At 34.1% G+C, this 24500-nt stretch overlaps 1 protein-coding gene across 2 annotated transcripts in view; it reads right to left on the bottom strand.

The window, feature by feature from the left end:
- faf (ubiquitin carboxyl-terminal hydrolase-like faf) overlaps positions 1-24500 on the bottom strand; it is a 200074-nt gene that overhangs the window by 143800 nt on the left and 31774 nt on the right. For both annotated transcript variants that reach the window (XM_067287046.1, XM_067287048.1), the window contains exons 3-4: positions 7514-7697; positions 2301-2413 (exon numbers count right to left, since the gene is read on the bottom strand). In XM_067287046.1, coding sequence (XP_067143147.1) covers positions 2301-2413; positions 7514-7697 — 297 coding nt within the window. The remainder of the gene's footprint in view (positions 1-2300; positions 2414-7513; positions 7698-24500) is intronic.

Genomic DNA, 24500 nt, shown 5'->3' with positions numbered 1-24500 from the left:
TTCATATATAATGAGAAATATGTTGTTGTAATTCCTTACTATAAGATTCTGAAAAATGAGCTTTTAGAAATTATCCCAGATAACAATTGAGATACATCAAAAGCACATAACAAGGTCATTGTATGCCAGAATATTAAATTTTTATTTTCATATTTTACACACATTAATTAACTCTTACATATTTTAGTTCAAATTACAATTTGAAACTTTTATTTTTAAACATTTATCATATGTATGAACATTTTATCATATTACTTTTTTCTTGTTTGCACTTTTATATTGAAATTTTTATAGACATCTACTATAGGTCTAATATATAACAAATCATATCATTTTATCTTCAACAGAACAGTTAAAAATAAAATAGTATTGACTATGCATTTTTATTTTTCCAGAACATCTAAAAAACAAAATTACCTTTTCAATCAGTTATTTTCAACTTATCTTTTCTCAATCAGACAGTTTCATTTATTTTTTTAAAATCAAAACAATAGTTTACATCTTTCAACTTCAAATATACAAAGGCTGTTATTAAAAAAACGGACCTTATTTAAAAAAGAAGAAAAAATACTGTAAATATCATTAAAATATATATTTTTTTCAATATTCTACATAATTTCCATTTTTGTTTAAACATCTGTCATACCACTCAACAATTTTTTGAATTCCAACTTCAAAGAAATTTGCCGCTTGTGAAGAAGCCCAATCCATGACTGCAGTTTTCACTTCTTCGTCATTGTTGAACCATTGACCACCAAGGAATTCTTCAAGTATCAAAATGTGAAAATCACTAGGTGTAAGGTCTGGACTGTAAGGTGGATGATCCAGTTGTTCCCATCCAAAAAAACTGATTAGACCTTGTGCATTTGTGCAGAAACATGTGGTCTTGGCATTGTCATGGAGCAACATCACACTGGAAAACAGTAGGCCATGCTGCTTATTTTGTATGGCATGCCGGAGTTTTCTTAAGGTAACACAATATGCATCAGAATTGACTGTTGTGCCTCTCAACATAAAATCCACTAACAAATTCCCTTTCCTGTCCCAAAAGACAGTTGCCATGATCTTTCGTGCTGAAATTGCATGTTTGGCTTTCACTTTAATTGGCAAAGATGTATGTTGCCATTCCATTGACTGTTGCTTGGACTCAGGAGTCATATGAGACACCCAAATCTCATCTCCTGTAATGATGTGGTCCAACAATTCATCTCCTTCCTGTTTGTATCAAGTCAAAAATGATAAAGCACTTTCCAATCTTTTTGTTTTGTGATAATCAGAAAGCAGTCTTGGAACCCACTGAGAACACAATTTTCGATAATTCAGTTTCTCCGAAACAATGGTACACAAAACTGATCTTGAAACCTGTGGAAATTCAATTGATAACATTGGAATCGTGAATTGTTGGTCCTCTCGAAGTTTGTTATCCACATCACGAACTAAATCTTCAGAAATTAGAGGTCAGCCAGGGAGTGGCTCATCATGCACATTAACCCGCCCATCTTTGAACATTCTCACCCACTTTTGAACTTTACTGTCACTCATAGCATTATCACTGTAAACTTCACAAATCTGACAGTGAATTTCCACTGCTGCCAAGTTTCTTGCATTCAAGAATCAAATAACAGATTGTATCTCACAGTTGGCAAGCGACTTGATTGTCTTAAACATTATAAACGTCTATAGATCAGCACAGAGACAGACGATACAGCTGAAAATGGTGTCTAAATGCATGCCAAGCTTACTCGGAGTAGACGCGCCTGCGTACTGCCACAATTGCACGTCATTCTCACTCTTATTCATAAACGGACCTTATTTAAAAAATAGCCCTCCTATAATTATTATTTATTGAACAATTATCTCAATAAAGCTTTATCTTAAAGCATTATACATTTACATATGCTGTTAAAATCAGTATCAAACTATTTGGCAAATTGAACAAATGACAATTTGTTCAATTTGCCAAATAGTTTGATACTGTTTGATAGTTTAATTTAACAAATGATAATTTGTTATTTCTTTATCATATTATATATGTTATGATTATATTTCAAGAAAATTATTTGCAGTTTTCTTACAATTGGAGATTAAAATTATGATATCTTAAAGTATCTTGGTATAATTACTATCAATTCCATTTCTTAAAGAATAAGCTCACAGATAATTCACTAAATGTTATATCAACTCTAATCAATTTAGACTACAAATGTATTAACTAACTATAAGTATGATGTCTGAGGTCTAAAACTGGAAACAATCTAAATTATTTGAAGAACTCAATTAATAAAAAACAAAATACTTACATGTATTTCAAATTTCCAACCACTAACAGCTTCATCGGTCAAAATTTTTGTAAAAGATGTTGTTAATCCTTCTCTAAAAAACCTTTGACATGCTTCACTTCTTGTATCTAAACCTAATTTTAAAGGAATTTTAATGAAAACAATTAAGAATAATTAAAATGAAACATTATATCTATAATCAATTCAATTATATATTAATTTATTTCCATCATTTTATCATAAATTGAAATATGAAAAATTTTTTTATTCAATCTTTGAACATTTATTTCAAAATAAACTATTAATTCTCTCTTTTCAAATAATTCATTAAAAAAGCAATCAAAATGAATAACAATTATCATCATCTTAAATTTATTGATTATTAATTCAATAATTTACTAATAACCTGAACTAAGTTTTTATCTTTCAATATTTTTCATTTCAATTCTGAATAATAAAATTCTAATCAATAAAAAATTACAAAAATTCATAATTTATTCATCAGCTAAAATAGCACCAATGTTCGATTTGGAATTTGATTAAATGCATTAGATTGTAAAAAGTATGATAACCTGACAAAGATCACAGAAAATGGCTAAAAACATTTCTTTTTCTAATAAATGTACCTGCTAGAATAAGTATGAAAGGTATCTGCGATTTATTAGTTATTATTCATCAGACAAAAGATTTTCAGCAAATTTACTTTTTTATTAATAAGATAAATAAAATTTACTCTTGCTATCAACATTAACATTTGTCTGCTTTGTCATTCAAGCATTTTTCTACAATTTGTGTAATAATAATAATTCATCACCAGTTAAATTTCCAATAAGTTTGAAAAGTTCAAAATTATAGTAATCAGCGTAAAATATAGTGTAAATAGATATGCATGATGTCAGTGTTTGTCAATTATAAATAAGAAAGAATCCTGATTATCCAAAGTCAATGTGGACTAATGCTATCTTAGATAATTGAAAATCAAATAAAATGGATGGCTGTAGCAATTTCAGATTAAAAATTACAAATATAAAAGATTTATATGATATCACTTTTAAGCCTCTTTTTATGCCTTAGTGAATTTTATCATACATAACATTTCTTGCTTCATTTATTTTACAGCTAATACATTCAATAGTTTTAAGAATTAAAAATATGTATTATTCTGAATAATAAGATTCTAATCAATAAAAAATTAAAATATGTATTATTGTAGTTACATTTTAATATGAATGATTTGTCTCACATTGATGTTAAATGATAAAACGTAACAAAAATTATTTTGTAATGCATGTTATCATTTTAAACTTTTTGAATAAAGTCCATTGTAGTTTTTTATTTTATAGCAATTCCAACTTTCTTTTCCACAATGTTTTGCAGTCACCTTAGCATCCTTTTTCACGGGCAGTCTGTTTTGGATATATCTGGCTCCTTCCTTCACAACCCACTGTGAGTCTAGCCAAAATCATGATGTGCATGGAAAAAAATGCCTTCTTAGTGCTCCCAGGGTAGAAAAAAGTTAACTCAGCATCAGCCACTCACTTGGTCAAGGTTACAGATTAACTAGTAAGGTTAAAGATTACTAGTATTTAAACACTTGGTGTATTCATGGCAACATTTTTATGAATTATAAAAAAAATGCTATACAGTGATATCTCGATTTTTGTCGATAATCCGTCCAAAAACAATCGGTGAAATCCAAAACTTACGAAAACCGAGGCAATTATTTCATATGAATCAATGTAAATCCAATTAATTTGTTCTAGACACTCCAAAATATATACCAAAAACACATTTTATAGAGAATAAATATAGTGTTTAATACTAAAAACAATAAGAAATTAATATAAAATGAATAAAAAAGACTAATACAATGGCCTCCGAAACAGAATTGCCATCTAAATGTTTTTTATTGATCCAAATTAATAATAACTGTTCAACATCTTCAATTCAATCTCTGTTTCATTAGCAAATTCATGCCTTTCGCTACATTAGCCTCCTTTATTGCTTCCTTTTTCAACACAATGAAACTTAATGTGGATGGTTACTTCCCGTACATGCGGCTGATTTCAGCAATCTTAATCCCACTCGTATTTTTCAATGATTTCCTTCAACTCAATCATGTTCCTGGCCTTCTTCCAAGGGCTACTGGCTCTAGAAACTTTCTTTGGTCCCATGATGGAACTAGAAGGGAAGGAAAGCAATGGAATTGTTTGGCTAGATACATGGGGTAATGCTCACACAATGAGAAAATGCTAAAATGAGCAGAAAAATGCCCTTTGCCCCATGGGTTGTGTTTGTGCCCGTGGAAAATGTGGGTCACCCTTGATTTATCAAAATTAGCAGTGAGGTTACATGGGCATACCGAGAAAATCTGAAGCAACCTACAAAAACCAAGACAAATTTTTCACAAAAAAAGAAGATTGATGAAAACCGAAACCGACAATAACCGAGGTAACTTTATATACAGAAAACCATGGTATTACTGTAGTGTATTCACTTATAGGTTCACCTCAGATAATGTAGAACATTGTTAATTGGAGCTCTTGTAATCTGAGATCTACTGTATCTGAATTTTTCTGTCATTCACACAGTTATTTTTTATAAGATCATAAGTTTACTCTACACTATAAATAACCAACTAGTTCTTCGTTTAAAATTAAAATAAGCTGAATAATCAATTAGAGAAATTATATCTAATTTTTTTTTTTTTTGGTGTGTGTGTGTATATATATATATATATATAACATACAAAAAAGGACATATGGATAATCTACAGTACTAAACAAAATTTCTTTTTCTTGATGGATCAACAACATTTTTATTAAAGGTTTAATTGAAAAACTGAACAACTTTATATCAAGAAAAACTCAATACTGGAACAATCTGTAAAATAATCCAAAAGATTAAAAACAATTGGCAAGGAACCAAGAAAGTAAAATCAAATAGAAGCTATAAGAAAGACTTAACAAGAGCAAAATTAGTTTAGAATCAAAGAAAATCTAAAATATTAGACAATACTAGAAAGAGATGAACTATATGGCTTCTGGTTCAAACATACTCTAGTCTAAATAAAAGTTTAGCTCAATAAGTAAATGCCACACTATAAGAAAGAAAACCAATAAATTGATGATAACTGGCAAGACATACTTCTGCACAAAAAATTCAAAAAGTACAGTATGAAGCAACTGCCAGCCAATAAGCTATTTACCAACAACTTCAAACTTGTGATAGTAATAACAGCAGATGTCACACAAAAATACACAAGAGAAAATAATTTATTTCAACTGAACAGAAAAGGAAACTATATATACTGTAAATAACTTTATATACAGGGTGAGTTTAAAGTCCTTTGCACTTTTTTCAATGTTATTTAGGAAGTCATGTGTGAAGAATTAGGCAACCTTTTTGACAACCTTGAAAATTATGTTCAAGGTCATGTAAAATAAAATTACTTCTACTCTTCATAAATTTAAAGTTTCAATCCACACAGTCCTAAATATATTTATTTGAATCTAGAAAATGGTTTTAGACTAATTAAATGGTGCTCTTTAACTTTATCATTGACTCTTTCACATTACCTCTGCTCATTAAAAAGTTACACAAATGACCTTTGTTAACCTTGAAAATAATTTAAGGTCAACAAACAGATCCCATCTGATTCTCCATATATGATTTCCTAAGTAACTACATTAACAAAATTAACATATCTTCAGTACTTACAGAATGAAAAGAATGCAAGAAACTTTTGACTCAGCCTATATATAAACACACAAAAGGTCACCTTCTAATAAATAAAAATTGGACTTTAGATTGATTATAAAAATGTATAGGATTTATTTTCTAAATAAATGAATACTGAAATACTTGGAAATGGCTGGTGTTAGAAAACTAGAGAAATTTATAAACACAAATCTGAATAATTTTATAGAAAGTAATAGAAAACTACGCCAGATTAACATCAAAAAATTTTTTTGGAAAAATTGATTTTTTCACTATAATTCATAATTTCTACAATTCCATGATCAATAGTTTTTGAACAAACTGAGCAAAAAATATAGGCTATCTGCACACACTTTTAAATATTAACAGATTTGAAACTATACATGGTAAAATTAATCTGTAAAAAACATAAGCCTGATGTGTCTAGTTTTTTCTTATTTCAAAAAAATTATTATTATTACTGCCCATTATTAATTTTTTTTAAATTTCAAAATGAGTTTTCAAATTTGTTATTGACCAATGGCTTCTCTAGAATAAAAAGTAAAGTGCATTCTTTAATGCTGAAATCCATCACTTCTGTCTGAAGAAGGATTTGTGGGTCAATAACAATGAAAACAAAACAGCCATTTTAAAGTTAAAAAAATTTAGTAATGGCAATAATAATAATAATAATAATAATAAATTTTTGAAATAATAAGAAAATAACTAGATACATCAGGTTTGTAATGTTTTTACAGATTAATTCTACCATGTATAGTTCCAAAACTATTATTTAAAAGTCTGCACAGACTTTATAGCCACTCTTCAGAACAATCTACAATTCTCGAATCATTCGTGAAAGACATCAACTGAAATTAAGCCACATCTCAAACATAGCCAAAATATACAAAAATACTCAAATAAAAACCCTTTTAATTAAATGCAAACATTTAGAAGTTAAGAACAAAATTTTATCTTGAAAAATATCATCAAACTAATTGACACCTAGGCTTGAGTTGATGGTAGCTCATGATAGAAAATTCTATAGTAACCATATGGAAACAGAGTTAGAAACACTTATTAAAATATCAGAAAAATGATCATCAAGAAAAGAACTACAGTTTGCCAGTGTGGTTCTACAACATAGAACCACACTGGCAGGCTGTAGTTTCTTGAGAAAGTGGACATGGAATAATGCAAACTCCAGTTGAAGACAGTTTTGACAAAATATAATGTACAGTAGATAATAATGATGCAATAAAGAAAACAAGCAATAAAGGCTTACTAAAGACCAATGAAATATATAAAAAACAACACTTGGTAAATTAAAGAGGTAACTGATAAAATTACTCAACATTTCATTTTCTTTTATAAAAAAAATTTATTCAATTCTGGACACTTCCAACTTACAAATATATTGAACAATGTATTTTAAGCTAAGAATGAATAGAATATTTGCATTACTTGATAATACGCTATAAACAAATGTAATTTTATTATTTAAAATGAATAGAAACATGCAGTTTTTACTTTACCTTGTTTACTTAGAATAATTGCAGAATCAAGAAGAATTTCAAGTTCTCCTTTTGGTAAAACTGGTACTACCCATCTTGGTCTATTAATCATTTCATCTAATCTCGCCAGTTCAGCATGAGGAAATTCTGGTTCTATACATTCTAAAACTTCTTCATCTTTCCAATTTTCTGATGATTCTGTTACCTAATATAATTAAATTTTTATCAATACCATGCACTATCATTACATTAAATATATTTTATAAATTTTTTACATTTATAATTAATACTCCATTTCACAAATCCTACCAAACTAAAACAGTTATACACTGGGTGGCCAAAAAATTACACACACCCCTTATTTGAAAGTAAATCAGTCTGACAGTGATGTAGTAACGTAACAATGCAAAGTTGCTTATATAAGGTATACTCAGCTTCAGATGACATAGTTATCATGGAAGTTAATGCCAAAATGGGTAAAGCAAAAGATTTAAGTGACTTTGAACGAGGGATGATCGTCGGTGCAAGAAGAGCTGGTGTCAGCATCTCTGAAATGACGACTCTTTCAGGATTTTCTTGCCCAACAGTATCCCGGGTATTTAGAAAGTGGCAATTGAGAAAAAAACTTCAAGTGATAAGGACAATTCTGGTCGAAAAAGGCTGGTGAATGAGAGAGGTAAAAGGCGATTAGAACACATAGTCCGCAGCAACAGGAGGGCAACAACACAACAAATTACAGTTGAATTCAATGCAGGTGCATCACAAAGCATATCCCAATGCACAACAAAACACACTTTGCAAAGGATGGGCTTTAGCATCAGGAGTACATCAAGAGTGCCTTTGGTATCATAGAAAAATAGTAAAAAAGGTGCCTATTGTGTGCCCAGGAACGATAAAATTGGTAACTTGAGGACTGGAAAAAAGTAACCTGGTCCGTCAGAATATGGCACAAGAGGGGTCCATGAATTTGTGCTGTTTGTGCTGCTTGCCAAATGACAACTCTTCAGGCTGGTGGCAGTAGAATTATGGTGTAGGGCAGGGGAGGCCAACAAGTCAATCGCGATCGACCGGTCGATCGCCAAGCCAATTTTGGTCGATCGCTAGCGATGTCTTGACTTAATGTATTATATTTGTAACCGAACGCAACTGTGTGCATGCAGTTACGACTTGACTCACAAGCAGTGAGTGCACTTCGTACTGAAACAGTATATAAACATAGTATGTATTTCACACTTCCCCCTCCCCACTTAAACTATGCGGGTATATTATACTCCCTATGAAATTTCGTGTGTTTGGGTATATATCTGAACTCAGGGGACCGAGACGAGTTCAACGATTCTCTACTTTTGGAGCGGAGACGAAAAATAAAAAAGTTATCATACTTTTTTCCAGCGATCGCGCGATGATAGGGAGTCGCGTCGCTTGCCGTTAAAATTGCCTTTAGTAGACGTTTCCCCCCCTTTTTTTTACTTTATTCAAGAACTACCGTGAATCGATCACTAGTTTAGCACATGGCGGCGTGTGGTGGCGCCCATACGAGAGGTCAGTCGGGCCGCCATGTTCGCTGCCATAAGTAACATTAACCGAAATGGCGATCGCGCGATGATCGGAAGTCGCGTCGCTCTCTCCGCTCTCGTATCGCGTGTTTAACGCTCCGGGAGATGACTGTAGTCTGACGTCACGGTTTGCAGACTTTACCGCAAGATGGCAATACTAGCAACTACGGTGCCGTCTGCATGAGAGCATTAAAAAAGTATAACAACTTAAAAAGTATGATAACATTTTTATTTTTCATCTCCGGTCCAAAAGTAGGGTACTGTTGAACTCGTCTCGGTCCCCTGAGTTCAAATATATAATAAAAGTCCTGAAATTCCATAGGAAGTAATCTATAGTACACCCGACTATGCTTATAACAACAAGTCGATCGCGACACATTTTTACGATAAAAAGTAGATCTTATGTGTACAAAAGTTGGCCACCCCTGGTGTAGGGGATGTTTACCTGGAGTACACTGGGTCCCTTGATATATGTGGACACATCTCTGAATAGAACAGCTTACCTCAACATCATTTTTACACACAGCCATTTTTTGCTATCATTCAAACGTTTTCAGTTATTTTTAATAACCTTTTTCAAGAACCGTTACAGTCGAATGCAGTCGTAATTTTACATCGTTGCTGATCATGTACACTCATTTATGGCTGTAATGTTCCCTGATGGAGATGGTTACTTTCAGCAGGACAATGCACCGTATTATCGTGCTCGATTGGTCTCAAATTGGTTTGAGGAACATCAATCATAGTTTAACTTGCTTCCATGGCCGACTCAGTCTCTGATCTCAATCCTACAGAGCATTTGTGGGACGAAGTTGAAAGATCAATTCAAAGCTTGGAAACGCCACCATCCAATCTGACCCAACTTAGAGCTGCCATTATGTTAGCATGGGCCAACATTCCTCAGCAACGGTATCAGCAACTTGTTGAGTCCATACCAAGAAGAATATCGGCTGTGATCAGAGCTAAAAGTGGACCAACTCATTATTAGAGGGTCTGTCTAACTTTTTGGCCACTCAGTGTATAAATGTAAATTAACTTTACTACAATATTTGAATCCCGTCATATCTCCACCTTGTTATGGCGGGGGGCTTGGTAATCTGTGCTGTGGTGTCTTGGTGGGTTTTCCCATCTGAGTGCTGTGGCCAAGTCCAGAGTCCAGTACCTCCCACAAACTAAGAGCACAATGCCTCTCATCTTGACATTGGTGGATGTCTGCTAATGCCAAGAAGATGTATCATACAAGGGCTGGAAGGTACTGTACCCAAGTAATATAATGGGTGCCATGAACAATCACCTTGGGCACCAGGTTACATTGTAATCAGCTTTGCATCTGCATTAGAAGCTCTCAGATGTTGACCATATATTCTCCCCATGTTATATCCCACATATGGATTGTTTCTAAAAATGTATGTGAAATGGTATGTTCCTCTGAACCTGTTCTCCAACAGGTTCAGAGGAACTAATTGATCCATTTCCCACTCCTTCAGGAATGTCCTTCTGAAGTTAGCAGAACAAACTGAAGACACTGTCCTTGCCAGCTCTATCTCCAGGATCTCTCTTGATCTGGCTTCTTCCTTAAGCCCTGGTCACACTATGCAATTTCCAGCCGCGCAGGTGACTGTACTCACGACAGCTGTTCCCGTTAACTAGTAATCTCCCCTCAAAAACCGGCGCGACTGCAACTGCAACAAGAAACAAAAAGTTTGTTCTATTCGCACCAATTGCAAACGCGCATCCAATCAGCAAATGCCTTTGTGACACGTCATATGTTGACAAATATACAACACAAAGTATCTTGATTATAACATTTGTATTAACTCAATTTCAGTACATTTAAATGCTATATTTGATATAAATCAAATCTGAATTTATAAAAGTTATTGTTAGATTTATTTTAAAAAGTTTGATTACTTTTAATAATATACAATTTAATAAAATAAATGCTTATATAAAAGAAAAAAATATATCGATTATAAATAAATTAAATCATTCAAGCTTTCCTCTAAACAACACTTACCCTCAAATATTCACTTTTATAAGATTGATAAATAGCATCCAAAACTTCTGGGGTAATGACTGATATCGAATTATGGGCCACTCTAAATTGGTATGCCAAACTACAAAACATTTCGCCTAAATTATATATAAGTATTGGTATTCATACAGATATATTCCCTATAACCTTCGGCATCTAAAAGCCTTAATTCATTCATCAGCTGGTGAAAGCACGATTGTTTAGCCCGTTGATTTTCATTTCGCCAAGTTTTAACCCAGCATGAACGTTTTTTCTTATTTTTCCCTTCGTATATTCTCGCCAGCTATAACAAAATTATCGCCTTTTATCTTTTATTCATTTCAGAAAAGGAATAGCTAAAATTCCGTAAATAATCTGAAGTGAAACGTAAAATGTCGGTAAACGCAAGAAAGAAGTCAAAAACAAGCTACTGTAATTTTATTGTTTTATTATAGGGTCACATGTTTGAGTTGCAACGTCAGCGAAAATGTGTGACCACAAGAAGACGCGCATGACTTGCGCATGTTGCAGTCGCGGTCGCCTGCGCAGCTGGAAATCGCATAGTGTGACCAGGGCTTTAAAGGTGGCCAATACAGCTTCTTCATAAGCCCCTGCTACTTATGCTCCTGATGGTGGTGGGACCCAGATTGAGAATGGGTCTCAGTTCTCCTCATCCAGAGATGAACTTTGTTCTTTAGAGTTTTTTTTGGAGTGCAGTCATGGTCTGTGAAGCAGAGATGAAAGCAGCAGAAAATGGAAAGTGCATAATCTTTGGATACCCTTGCCACTTCTACTCCCACCATTTCTGAGAACTACACTCCTATGGCTGTGTGCAGTTCTAAATATTCTGCTTCAGCACTGAGAATGCCTCACCCCTCAACCCTAGCATCCCAAAAGTTCATAATAGAACTGAGAACATTGCTGAAAAAGGACTAAACCGGGTGCAAAACAATAGGTGCCCATTATTCCTGATGACAACTTGAATATCTTTCTCTTCTGAATTATCAGATCAGATTCAGAACTTTCTCTTGAAGATTAACAAATCTGTGAGCCTGGCCAATCCTTATAGGTTTGTTTCTTGCAACTTTCTTTAGAGGTCATTGAGATTGGCTTGCTTCTCATTGAAAAAAAGCTACTTGGCTTAGGGAGTTTATTGAAACCTTTGCTCACAAATAAGAAGTCCTTTGACTGTTATCAGGATTGTCTGCCAAAATCTGCAAACATTTTTATAGTGATTCTCGGCCAAAAACATAGAGAATCCTCCTTGAATCCTTAAGAGACTTTGACTCAGAACCAGGATCTGACAACTAAGCACAAAAAGGATGCTTGATAATGTTTTTGGCCCCTCTAGCCAATGTCTGGTTCTGTACAATGAAAAGTGCCTCAAGGATCTGATTTCAAGTGTTTTCTGGGATCACCAGGTGACTTAAGATTCTTGGTAGTCTCTCTGACTGTCAGCAGCTTCAGGGCCAGACGGCATATTGGTGATGGCTTGCAATTGGTGGTTCCAGAGCCTAGCTGCAGACCCATAGGTTCTAGCTTTGGACCTAATTTGAGGTCATTGCCCACTGCTGTAAGCTAAATTGGCAGCTTCTGGGCTTTCTGTAGTAGTAATGTGGTGATTTCTTATAACCGCGAACGAATCAAAAACAGGGCGAGACGAAAGTAACAAGAACATTTATTAACTCATACACATCCAACTTGGATCTTACACGAAAAAGTGCCTCCTATCGTGAACAATTGACAAATATGATTAACCCTAACACTCCTCCTTAATCATATTACAGTGTAACCTTTCGAATATTACACGATTCAAAGGTTTTGTTAATATGTCAGCAAGCTGATTGACGCTTTTAATATGTTGCAGTTCAACAGTCGTGCCAATATGCTGCTGAATAAATTTTCTCTGAATCTCAATATGCTTTTTACCCTTGGTTATCTTTCCTTGGTGAGCGTTTTTAAGCATGTGAATTGCCGACTGATTGTCGACAAGTAACGGGGTGGGTTTATCATTCTTTAATAATCTCAGTTCAATCCCTATTCTTCGTACCCAGCAGATATCATCGATAGATGAAACTGCTGCACGGTACTCGGCCTCAGCTGTTGAGTTCGCCACGAGACGCTGCTTTCTTGAATACCATACAATTGGACCTCCTCTCATGATAAGAACTCCACTTGTGGAATGTAGACTATTGGCGTCTCCTCCGTAATCCGCATCTGTATATGCTATCAATTTCGGATCTCGGTTAAAAAATATTCCAAAATGTGTAGTTCCTCTCAAATACTGAAAAATTCTTTTAATCATCTTCCAGTGACTTTTCATGGGTCGATTACTGAATCTGCTCAGATAATTGACGGCGTAGCTTATATCTGGGCGGGAAATTGTTGCTAAATAAAGTAAGCTTCCGACGGCTTCAAGGTAACGATTTTGTTTTTCTAGTAATTGGTCATTGACAAGATTTTCAGAATTCGTTTTCATTCCTGGCTTTATCGGTGTATTCACGGCGTTCACTTGATCATACCTAAGTCGTTTTAATATTCTTTCCGTGTAATCAGGTTGACTAACAAAAATTCCCTCAGACGACACTTTGATCTTCATACCTAGGTATGTCATGTGTGATTGTAAAGTCCTTTTATAAGTAATTTCAAACTTGTCATTCAGTAACTTCAGAATCTTGAAAATGTCCTTCTCATTTTGGGCGGCAATGAACCCGTCGTCTACAACTAATATTATTATCACACTTCTGTCGTTGTTATAATAAACGCACGGGTCGTCGTCGGTATTAGCGAATCCTATCGTGAGAAAAAAGTCAGAGATTTCGTCGTTCCAATCTTTGGCGGCTTGCTTTAAACCGTACAGACTCTTTTCAAGCTTGCAAACTTTTTCTGTCCCATCAGAGAATCCTTCCGGCTGGTTCATATATATCTCTTCTTTGAGATTGGCATGTAGGTAAGCTGTCTTGACATCAAAAACTGTTACTTTCATTTTGCTGGATGCTGCGTGACTGAGCACAAGTCTGATAGATGCATGTCTGGCAACGGGACTGAAGGTGTCTGAATAATCGATGCCTTGTCTTTGCTCGAATCCTCTCACAACAAGTCTGGCTTTCATCCTGCTGTCCTGCTTACGACGTAACACCCATCTGCATGTAAGAGGTTTTGCATATCTTAGAGGTTCCACCAAGCTCCAAGTCTTCAGTTTGATCAGGCTGTCGTACTCGTTCTGCATAGCCTTATACCATCCTTTGTCCTTCAAAGCCTCCTTAACTGAAATATCCTCGGTTTCTCCTATCATGGCATAGTTGTGAATAAGTCCCATCTCATAATCGTTGAATCTGGTTGGAGCCTTTAGTTTTCGGCGATCTCGTAAACTTCGTTGAGTTTCCTCTGGCGGTTGTGGTCTTTCATTGGTTTCTTCTAGAGTGATGTATCGTGAATGATTCTGTGAACATCTATCATCCGAATCCTCCACGGTTTCGTCTTCAGTTTCAGGCTCTTCTATCTTCTCTCCTGTTCCTTTTTCTTTCATGCAGGTCTCGACTTCGGCAGTGCTTCCTTTAGTTTCAGGCTTTTCATTGAAAATCACATTGTCAGAGCAGACGACCTCCTTTTCATCTGGTAAGTAGATTCTATAACAGGGTGAATCGAGATCATATCCGACAAAGATTCCTTTCATAGACTTTCTCTCCATCTTTCTCCTTTTATGATCCTCAATCAACACCTAACACTCACAGCCAAAACTTTTTAATTTTGAGATGTTTACCATATGTCCATACCAAAGTTCGGCAGGACTTTTGTCATCTACAGAGCTCTTTCCTGTTTGATTAATGGTGAATACAGCGTAGTTAATAGCTTCAGCCCAAAGATTCTCGCTTAAATTCCTGGCATGTAAAACAGATCGAGCTAACTCTACTATGGTGCGCATCTCCCTTTCTATTCGTCCATTCTGCTGCGGTGTATATGTGTTTGTTCTGGTATGTAAAACTCCAAGCTCCTCCAATAACTCTCTGGTAGTCGAATTTTTGATTTCTGTCCCGTTGTCAGGCCTTAGGCGTTTCACTTTTCTTCCAAATTGATTTTCAACTAGTTTCATGTATTTATCCAATGCTGCAGGGGCTTCATCCTTGGTTCGTAAAAAATACACAGTTCTAAAATGAGAAAAGTCGTCCTTGAATAAGAGAAAATATCTTGCCTTTCCCAGAGATAAGGTATCCATTTCACCTAAGTCAACATGTATCAGATCCAATACTTCCTTCGCTACCTTGTTATTTCTTTTGTGAGAGATATGATGATGTTTGCCGTAGACACAGCCAATACAAACGTTGTTGTCCCAGTCATCAATATATCTTATATTGTTTCTGTCCAAAATACCCTTGCAGTACTTCACATTCTGGTGTGCCAGTCTTTCATGCCAGATTTTGATTGAGTTGGCCATCATGCACATTCCTGTGACCTCTCTGCGGAACATCATTTGATATAATCCTTCGAGTCGTTGTGCTACTGCTATTTGCTCCTTTCTATCGGCCGTTTCGATAACCGACGTGTTGGCATTGGCAGTCTGAATAAACCCTTTATCCAACATTTGGGTAACCGAAAATAGATTGAATGATATATTAGGAACATATAAAACGTCTTTCACGGTTGCTGGATACCATTTCCTTCCATTAAAGGTCTCGAGTTCGACGTCACCTACTCCGATTCCATTGATTTCCGTGTTGTCCCCGAGTATCACTTTCGTATACTCCTCCAGCGCTTTGTAGTTTGTGAGCCATTCTTTCCTGAAGGTCATGTGCTGTGTGGCAGCACTATCTTGATACCAAATATCCTGTCGGTTTCGTCTTGAGTTCTTGTCATTTATTTTCGTAGACGTCAATCCTACAGTGACAAGAGCTCGTCGTCGTCCTTTGGTCTTATCTCCTTTGTTTGATTCGTCTGACTTCTCATTTTTACATTCCCTTGCAAAATGGCCCTTTTGATTGCAGTTGTTACAATTGTAGGTTTTCCTGCAATATTCGAAATATTTCTGACATGGCTTATTCTTGCAATATTTCTTTATATGTCCCTTTTGTTCACATCTAAAACATTCGACTCCTGAATTTTTCTGCTGACTTCTGTCTTTGTTACCTTGCGTTTTCTGTTTTGAAATGAGGGAATTCTGTGCGATTGGTTCCTTCTTGTCGTCTTCCTTCAGTCTGTCTTCTTCCAGTCGAAGTCGCTCAATTAAAGTGTTGATGTTCTTGTCCGTTGGATTAGCATTATCCCATGACGTCCTGAAGTGATATAGTTTCGGTGGCAGTATTCCGAGCATTCTTGTTATAATCCAGCTTTCCTTAATTGTTTCTCCTTCAGCTTTTAAGTCTTCTGCATATTGTTGAACTGATAAGCAATTCTCCACTATAGACTTACTTGAATCATACTTATAATTAAAAAAATTTCTCTGTAGTCCTTCAATTGTGAGATCGGACCTTTTACCATACAAGGTTTCTAGTTTGTGTATCATACTGTACGCAGAGGTGCAATTTGCAATTTTCTTTGCGATATTACTGCTCACATTTAGACCTATACAAGCTTGAGTGTCTAAATCCTTTTTAATCCACGCTGCAACATCTGCCGCATTATTCGCATCTTCAGGTTTAAGAATGATTCCGTTCGCAACGTCGTACAAGTCCTTCGATCTCAACGTAAGATTTAGCTTAAACTTCCATGAGATATAATTATTATTTCCCTGCGAACCTTCTGACAAAGTTTCCATTTGAGATTTCACGATATCCATATTGACAGAGAACACTGACGAGGTTGACCGACGAGTGAAGCTCGTCAAAGATGGCGATTGCAGACGATGAACGAAGATGTGGCTGATACGTGTCTCGACGCAACTTGCGGTTCTCAATTTACGCTATTTCCTTTCTTTCAGACAAATTCGACTGTTGAGATTCGTTCACGGGACCTGGGCCCATAACCTGTGGTGATTTCTTATAACCGCGAACGAATCAAAAACAGGACGAGACGAAAGTAACAAGAACATTTATTAACTCGTACACATCCAACTTGGATCTTACACGAAAAAGCGCCTCCTATCGTGAACAATTGACAAATATGATTAACCCTAACAAGTAAGCTTGCTACTGTTGACTCATTGTCTGCCAGCAAGGCTTCATTGACTGGCCCAGATTTATCCAAATCAATCTCCAAAGCTACAAAGTGTTTCTTGCAGTGCTGAGTCACTGTATAGTAAAGGAGGATGACATTGACATAGCCATGATACAGGAGTTTGTATTTTCAGGGGTCAGGTCTTGTCTAACTTAGATAGTACCCTTTATCACCAATCACCTATTAAGGATCCTGTAAACTTGTATTTTTGTTAGTAAACAGATTCAAATATTCCCCAACTCGGATATCTGGACAAGAGTTTTGTGTGTAATAGTTGATGTTAATGGTGTTGAGGAGGAGATTTTAGTCTCCTCTCCATATCTTCTTTATGATTCTATTGAACCTCTCTTTTCTAGTGAGGTCTGATCTGTGGTAGATTTTTCTATCACTTATCACACTCCTCTTCTTCCTCTCCTAATTGGTTTTGATGTAAATGCACACAACAGTATTTGGATGTAAGGATAACAATCCCAGAAGAGATGAACTTGTAAACTTTTAGTGAATATGGATCTGGTAATCTTAAATCATTAAATCAAAAACCCACTTATGTCACTTCCAAATGTATAGAAATTCTGGACCTCTATCTTCCTATGATATAGATAGATATCAGAGTAATGGATTGATGTGTGTCTGAAACCTTTCCTGTCTGATCACAGTCACATCTTATTCAGCCTTAGTTTTGTTTCTAGTTTAAAAAGGGTGGCCATCTTGCAACCCAAAGAAGACTAATTGGGCACTTTTTAAAAAGTGCCCAATTAGCAAGAAAAGCAACCCAATCTGGAAGTTGAGTTGCTTCTCTTGCTGATTTGGTTCTATTTTTGATATTGAGTTGGTTGTTGATCTTGTGCAACAGCATATTCTTTAGTCCTACACTATTAGTAGTCCTACTGAAGAAAAGTTCACCCATCACTTAGTTCCTTGGTGGAACATGACATTGAGCTCTGAGGTCTTCAACTTGAAAGTTATTTAACAGAAATAAGCATACTGGGAGTTTTATTATAAAACTCTCAGAAGGCAAACTAATCTTCATTGAGAAAACTTTGGCTTGAACATTTCTAATGTTTCTAGAAATTCCAGACTCATGAAGATTTTACTTAAGGAATCTGCCCTGAACTGGGTTCCTTGATTCTTTCCAGTGATGTCTTTCTGCTTAGAAAACGATTCTCTGTTTACTTGAGGCTCATTTCTCAGGTTCCAGAATTGATAATTCAAGTGAGCTTTTGGCAATTTCTAAACCCCTCACCCAGAACTAATAGGGAATCCAGAGATTGGCTAGATTGATGGTTTTCACTTCTAAGATCCAATGACAATTAAATCATTTGATCCATTTAAGTTAACTGGGCCTGATGGCATCATTCTGGCTAACCTGCAATATGGAGCTGACATTTTAGCTCCATTCTAACTTTTACTGTGTTTGTCTGACATTACAGTGTGTCATCTGCCTGGTGACTACTTAATGTGATTGTCATTCCTAAGCATGGCAAAAACTTTCTGAAGCCAAGGCTTTTAGACCTATTAGCCTAATATCTTTTATGTTAAAGACATTGGAGAAACTTGTTGATAAGCATCCAAGGGACACTAGTTTAATAAGACTTCTTCATTCCCTTCAGTTTGCTTATGAATCTGGCAAATTGTGAGGCTACCTTATACAATTTGATCTTCCAAAGTGAATGAGCTTTAGATGTCAAGGAGATTGCATTAGCTGCATTTCTTGACATTGAGGTTGCTTTTGATAAGGCTTCTTTCAAGACTATCAAATATGCCGCACTTCAACGCAGCACAGTCCAACTAGTTTGCTGGATCAACTTTATGCCACTCCGCTGTCACATGGAGACTTCCTTTTTTGGAACTTTCCTAAGAGCATCTGTAGTGTGAAGCTATCCTCAAGGTGACATTCTTTTACCCTTGTTGTAATGTCTTGTTGTGGACAGTCTTCTGACAGACCTTAATAACTTTAGGATTTTATTCTCAGAATTATGCATATCACGATTCTGCTTTGTATGGGGAAAATTCGCCAATACTCTGTTAGACCTTTAAAGAGACCTGAAATTGTGTGCAGAGTTTGTGCAGACATAACAGCTTAAGAATCAGGCCTGACAAAACTGTTATTGTCTCCTTTACTCACAGGAAGGTTTTAACTAGTTTCTGTAAACATCTTCTGTGGTAAAAAGTACAGTTTTCTTCCCTGGTCAACTACCTTGGGTTTTTCCTTGACTGTAGCCTGTTATGGATCTTACATCTTGAGATGGTGTTAGACATGGCCAGGCATATCTCCTGGTTATTATATGATTACAGTTACCTGATGGAATGTTATAGATAACATTCCATTGGGTAACCATTCTGTCACACCTGAAGGAATCAGGAAGAGTTGGAAAACATTTGTACAGTGTTCGGTTTTTGTATTATATGCACCAGAAATTGGTTCAGTGTCTGTTGTTACATACATCCCAATGTGGAGTGGTGTATATTGTAAGTAAATTTAACAAAAAAATGCATATTTCACATATTTTCATGTGTATCATCACATAACATGCACTTAAATTTTGCACAAGTCTGCTTAACTTAGTAATGAAATTTATAATTTTCTATTACATAATCATCAGATATGTAAGATTATAATCAAAATTTGATTATGATCTTACATATAATATACTACAGCAAATTAATATATGATATTAATTTGAAGATTTATAACAATTAAGAGACTTGATCAGCATAGTTATAATTGCTGTAGTTTTAAACTGTTGCCTACAGTATATTGTTGTGTATAAAAATAAAAGAATCGTAGCATTAGTGATAAAATAGTTTAAATTACAAATTTGGATATATTACAAACTTTGATAAACAAAACATTTATTAACTAATGTAAAATTTGATAAATAAATTCTATATTGGACAAAAACAGAAGCAAACATATTTAAAAAATTGATATTTTGATAAATTATTATACATAGAATTTTTAAAACTTTCTATTCTTTCATCTACATAAAATAAATATTAATTGAAAGACTTCTTGTTATTTTTTACATTTTATATTCTTCCAAAGGTTGTCCATAAAGTCTCAATAACCATTTCCAGCATGATTATATACAACTAACATTAATCAGTATTATTTGACTATTCACATAATTCACATTCACTTCCTATAATACTAAATAACAATACTAACTGTTTTTGTAAATTGTCAAATACAGTAGGGCATCGTTTATCCAAAAGCCAATCAACTGAAACGTTGGTTAACCGAAAGCTTTCCAGTCGGACTGTGTCATGCTGAATCAAATGTTTTTGATACTAGATTAACTTCTAAAGTATAATTTTTTTGTTTTTATATTATTCAATATATTTATTTTGTACAAACAATAATTTTTAATGTTACAATAGCCATGATTATTATTATAAAAATTTTCGTTAGGCTTAACATCAACGAAAATTCAACGCAAAGCGACACGCAACGGAGAAAAATTTTCACATGGAATAGGTTAATGTATTTTTCGTATATAATCGGTTATCCGAACAACCCCAGACTCCAATTGATTCAGATAAACGACGCTCTATTGTAATACAATAACATTATCAATTGGAAATTATGATCTGGTATCTGGATTCAAAAAAGAACGTGTTTATTTAAATGGGACATTGGTGGGTGATGCATGTAGAGAACCTGAATCAGTTCCTAATGTCTTCCTTTTCTCAATTATTTTATTTGCTTCCACATTTGCAATTTCTGTGTTTTTGAAAGATTTCAGGTTTACTCCATTTTTCCATCTAAGATTCATCTTGTCATCAGTGACTTTTCAGTAGCAATTTTATTGATGGCAGTAATAGATTTGTGTTGAACTCAATATACCAAAATTAGAAGTTCCACAGGAGTTTAAGCCAACGTGGCCAAAAAGAGATTGGTTAATACCATGGTTTGGAAACAATCCCTGGTGGACAGCATTAGTTGCAGTATTACTTGATCTGCTATTTACAATTTTAATCTGTATACAAAAGACCAAATTTAAAAAGTTTTTGGATAGTATAATATTTTTTAGAATTCTGCTTAATCATGCTATTTTACAATTAGAAAAATATTCTACATTATTCAGACAAAAACAAACTTTCTTTATAAATTGTATGTAATTCCAAAAAATAATGCTTAATCTGTATTTGATGTTTATCATGCAAATCATTTAATGTCTAATAAGATCTTAAAAGATATTTTCAGAAGAAAGTTGAACCAATGGTCAGAAACCATATTATCAGAGGAATATTGTAAGTGACAATTGAAAAGACATAAGTAAGTGATAGTTATGAATAAGTGGGTAGAGATTTGAGAGCAAGAACAAAGCAGCAGAAGTGGTGCTTAAAATGGTGCATATGATTTAGTGCAGCTGACACGTTTTTCAAGAAAAATAATTATTATATCTTACAATAGTGGATCATATAGTTCATAAATAGGTGGTGTTCTTTCACCCTTGTTGTAGATGGTCTCAAAGGACCTTAATAGTTCTGGATTGCATGCCCAAGGATACAAAGACAATATTGTTCTACTTTATATCAGAAAATTTCCCAGCACTCTGTCCATAAGTCAGACCTTATTCAAGAGGCCTGATGTATGTGCAGAGCTGACACAGACCTTGCCTTTTTTATGCCCCATAAGATAAGGGTTTGTCATCAGCTCCATGCAAATTTAATTTAGATTCATCTGAAAACAGCATAATCCTATATGTCAGTCAATGCTCCAGCTCCATGCTTCCATGCTGTTTAGTCAAGATAAGACACTATGCACCTTAGTTGTCACTAATGCTTTCTTACATAGATGGTAATCTTTTAAACCCAAGTTATACAGTTTATGTACATGCTTTTAAATTTATCTGCTCTATCCATTTAATTTTCAGCCCTGAAAAACTAGCAATGTTCTTGAAGGCCAAGACACTAGCATCCTATCATGGCACTTACTCTTCTGATTCAGCTTTTCTTTCAATGTTGCCATGTTCACACCACTCTTGCAACAAATCCAAAATTGTTAATTAATGACAGTTCATTTTCTGCACTATTCCATGACAGAATAAACTTTCAGCATTCAAGTAACAATTACAAACATTTTATGTGATGTTTACCAAAACTGTGGATTCAGAATTGGAAGCCTAACAATGAATTTGCTTCCAAATTCATTGTTAGAAGTCAGGGTCAATAAAAAAATGGACAAATTTCAACTTCTGTTTTTTTTATTATGTACTTCATATTAAGCTCCTAATAAGAGCATTAACCTCTCCTATCTTGCATTACAGGAAGCTCCTTATAATGCAAGACCTTATTTTTTAATGATTCACATGCTTCAGGATCTTTCTTTCCGTATCACTAATTACTGTTGATTTTCTGTTCAGAAACTTATATTCAAATACATTGTGTTAGCTAATTCTGAATTTTTATTATCAAAAGGACCCATGCAAAATGGCTAAGAAGAATTGAGTTAAATCTAATGTTTTTGAATACTTTACTACAACCAGAGATGGAACATTTTGTATATCAATGCATGGATGATGACGACAATGACAATGGTGATAATGAAAAACTCTGAAAAAAGATAAGTATTTTCAGTTTTGATAGATGACTCACTTGGTAGTTATAAAATGCTATTCTGGGTTAATATAATCAAAACACATTTTAAATTATTATTTGAGCTGTTGATTTTGAAAGTGGGGTAAGTCCATTTTGTGAAAAAAATATTTAAAGCTAATTCTTATTACAAATTAACATAAAATTTATGTTTTTAATCAATTCACAATAAATAGCTTATAATATCAGAATAAATTTTGTTACTAGTAATTTATATCGTCAACAATATTTATTGTGAGTTGATTTTGAAAGTGAGGAAAGTCCATTCTAAAGAAAAATATGATGTGATGGATTTATTACCCTATGTACTAGTACCACCCATTCATCATGAATACTTTAAAAATCTACACCATCTGAACTAAGAAATATAATTATGTGCATGCAACTTATTACTGAATATTTTTTCTTATTTTCTCCACTTTTATCTATAAAATTAAACTTATTTTTTGTTTTATTGTAGTTTTTCCAAAAAAGTATGAAATCTTGAAATAAAATAAATAAATAAATAAATAAATAAAATATTCAATTTTTTGTTATAATAACTATATTCCATTCAAAGAAAAACAGCGTTTTCAACAAATCATTGCATTTGAAAATGAGGCAAGTCCATTGGCACATACCAAAACCATAATTTTTTTAACCTAACATGGATAACCATTATTGCATATTAAATAAGGCCAAAAAATATGAAATAAGTATTACTGCTTATGAATATTTTTAAACTCATTCAAATGCAAACCATTAAATATCTAGCAATAACATAACATGGACTTGCCCCACATTCAAAATCAATGGCTCATTTAGAGGCAGGAGTTGAAGTTGGAGATTGTCTATTGACTCTATAGAGCCCTGATGTTAACTTTCCATTTTGCTCATAACAGCAGACTGCCTTTGAAAGGGTTTTTATACAAATGAATGATATAATTACCAGAAACATTGCTGCAATAGATTTTGTCAGTCAATAAAAAGCATTCTTATGTCTATGATGGATAATGCAATTTTATGGTTTCTTTTAGGTCTGCAGCAAGATGATACAGTAGCCCTAGTTATATTGCACTTGTCGGAAGACAAAGAAAAAACATGATATATCCAGCAGTGCAATATAACAGAGTACTAAAAATTCTGGGCTTTTACTAAACCGATTATACATGCTATGGAATCTCTCTCCTTTCATCAGCAAGTGTTTCTGATATAAGTTTAGTTTTTCAATACCGAATTTTATTCATGGTTATATTGTATTGATGTTTACGTAAACATCAATACTTTAAATACAAATACTGTCCATATAAAAACAAAATATCAGTTTGATTTTATTATACAATACTATACAGTAGAGAACCGAAAATCGGAATCAATTGGGGACTGGGGTTGTTCAGATTAGTGATTTGTTCCGATTACCGATTATGTACGAATAAATATATTAACCTGTCTGATGTTCAAATTTTTCTCCGTTGTGTGTCGCTTCGTGTTGAATTTTCATCGATTTTAAGCCTAACGAAAATTTTTAATAATAATAATCGAGGCTATCGTATCGTTAAAAATTATTTCTGCATTTTGTACAAACAAAATAAATATATTGAAGAATATAAAAACATGAAAATTATACTTTAGAAGTAAATTTAGTATCAAAAACGTTCGATTCAGCACGACACAGTCCGAATGAAAATCGTTCTGATTACCGGCGATT

This window comes from Centruroides vittatus, unplaced genomic scaffold, assembly GCF_030686945.1.
Source record: "Centruroides vittatus isolate TY-2023 unplaced genomic scaffold, ASM3068694v2 scaffold_435, whole genome shotgun sequence".
NCBI classification, from domain to species: Eukaryota; Metazoa; Arthropoda; class Arachnida; order Scorpiones; family Buthidae; genus Centruroides; species Centruroides vittatus.
This window is presented reverse-complemented; position numbering and strand designations above follow the sequence as displayed.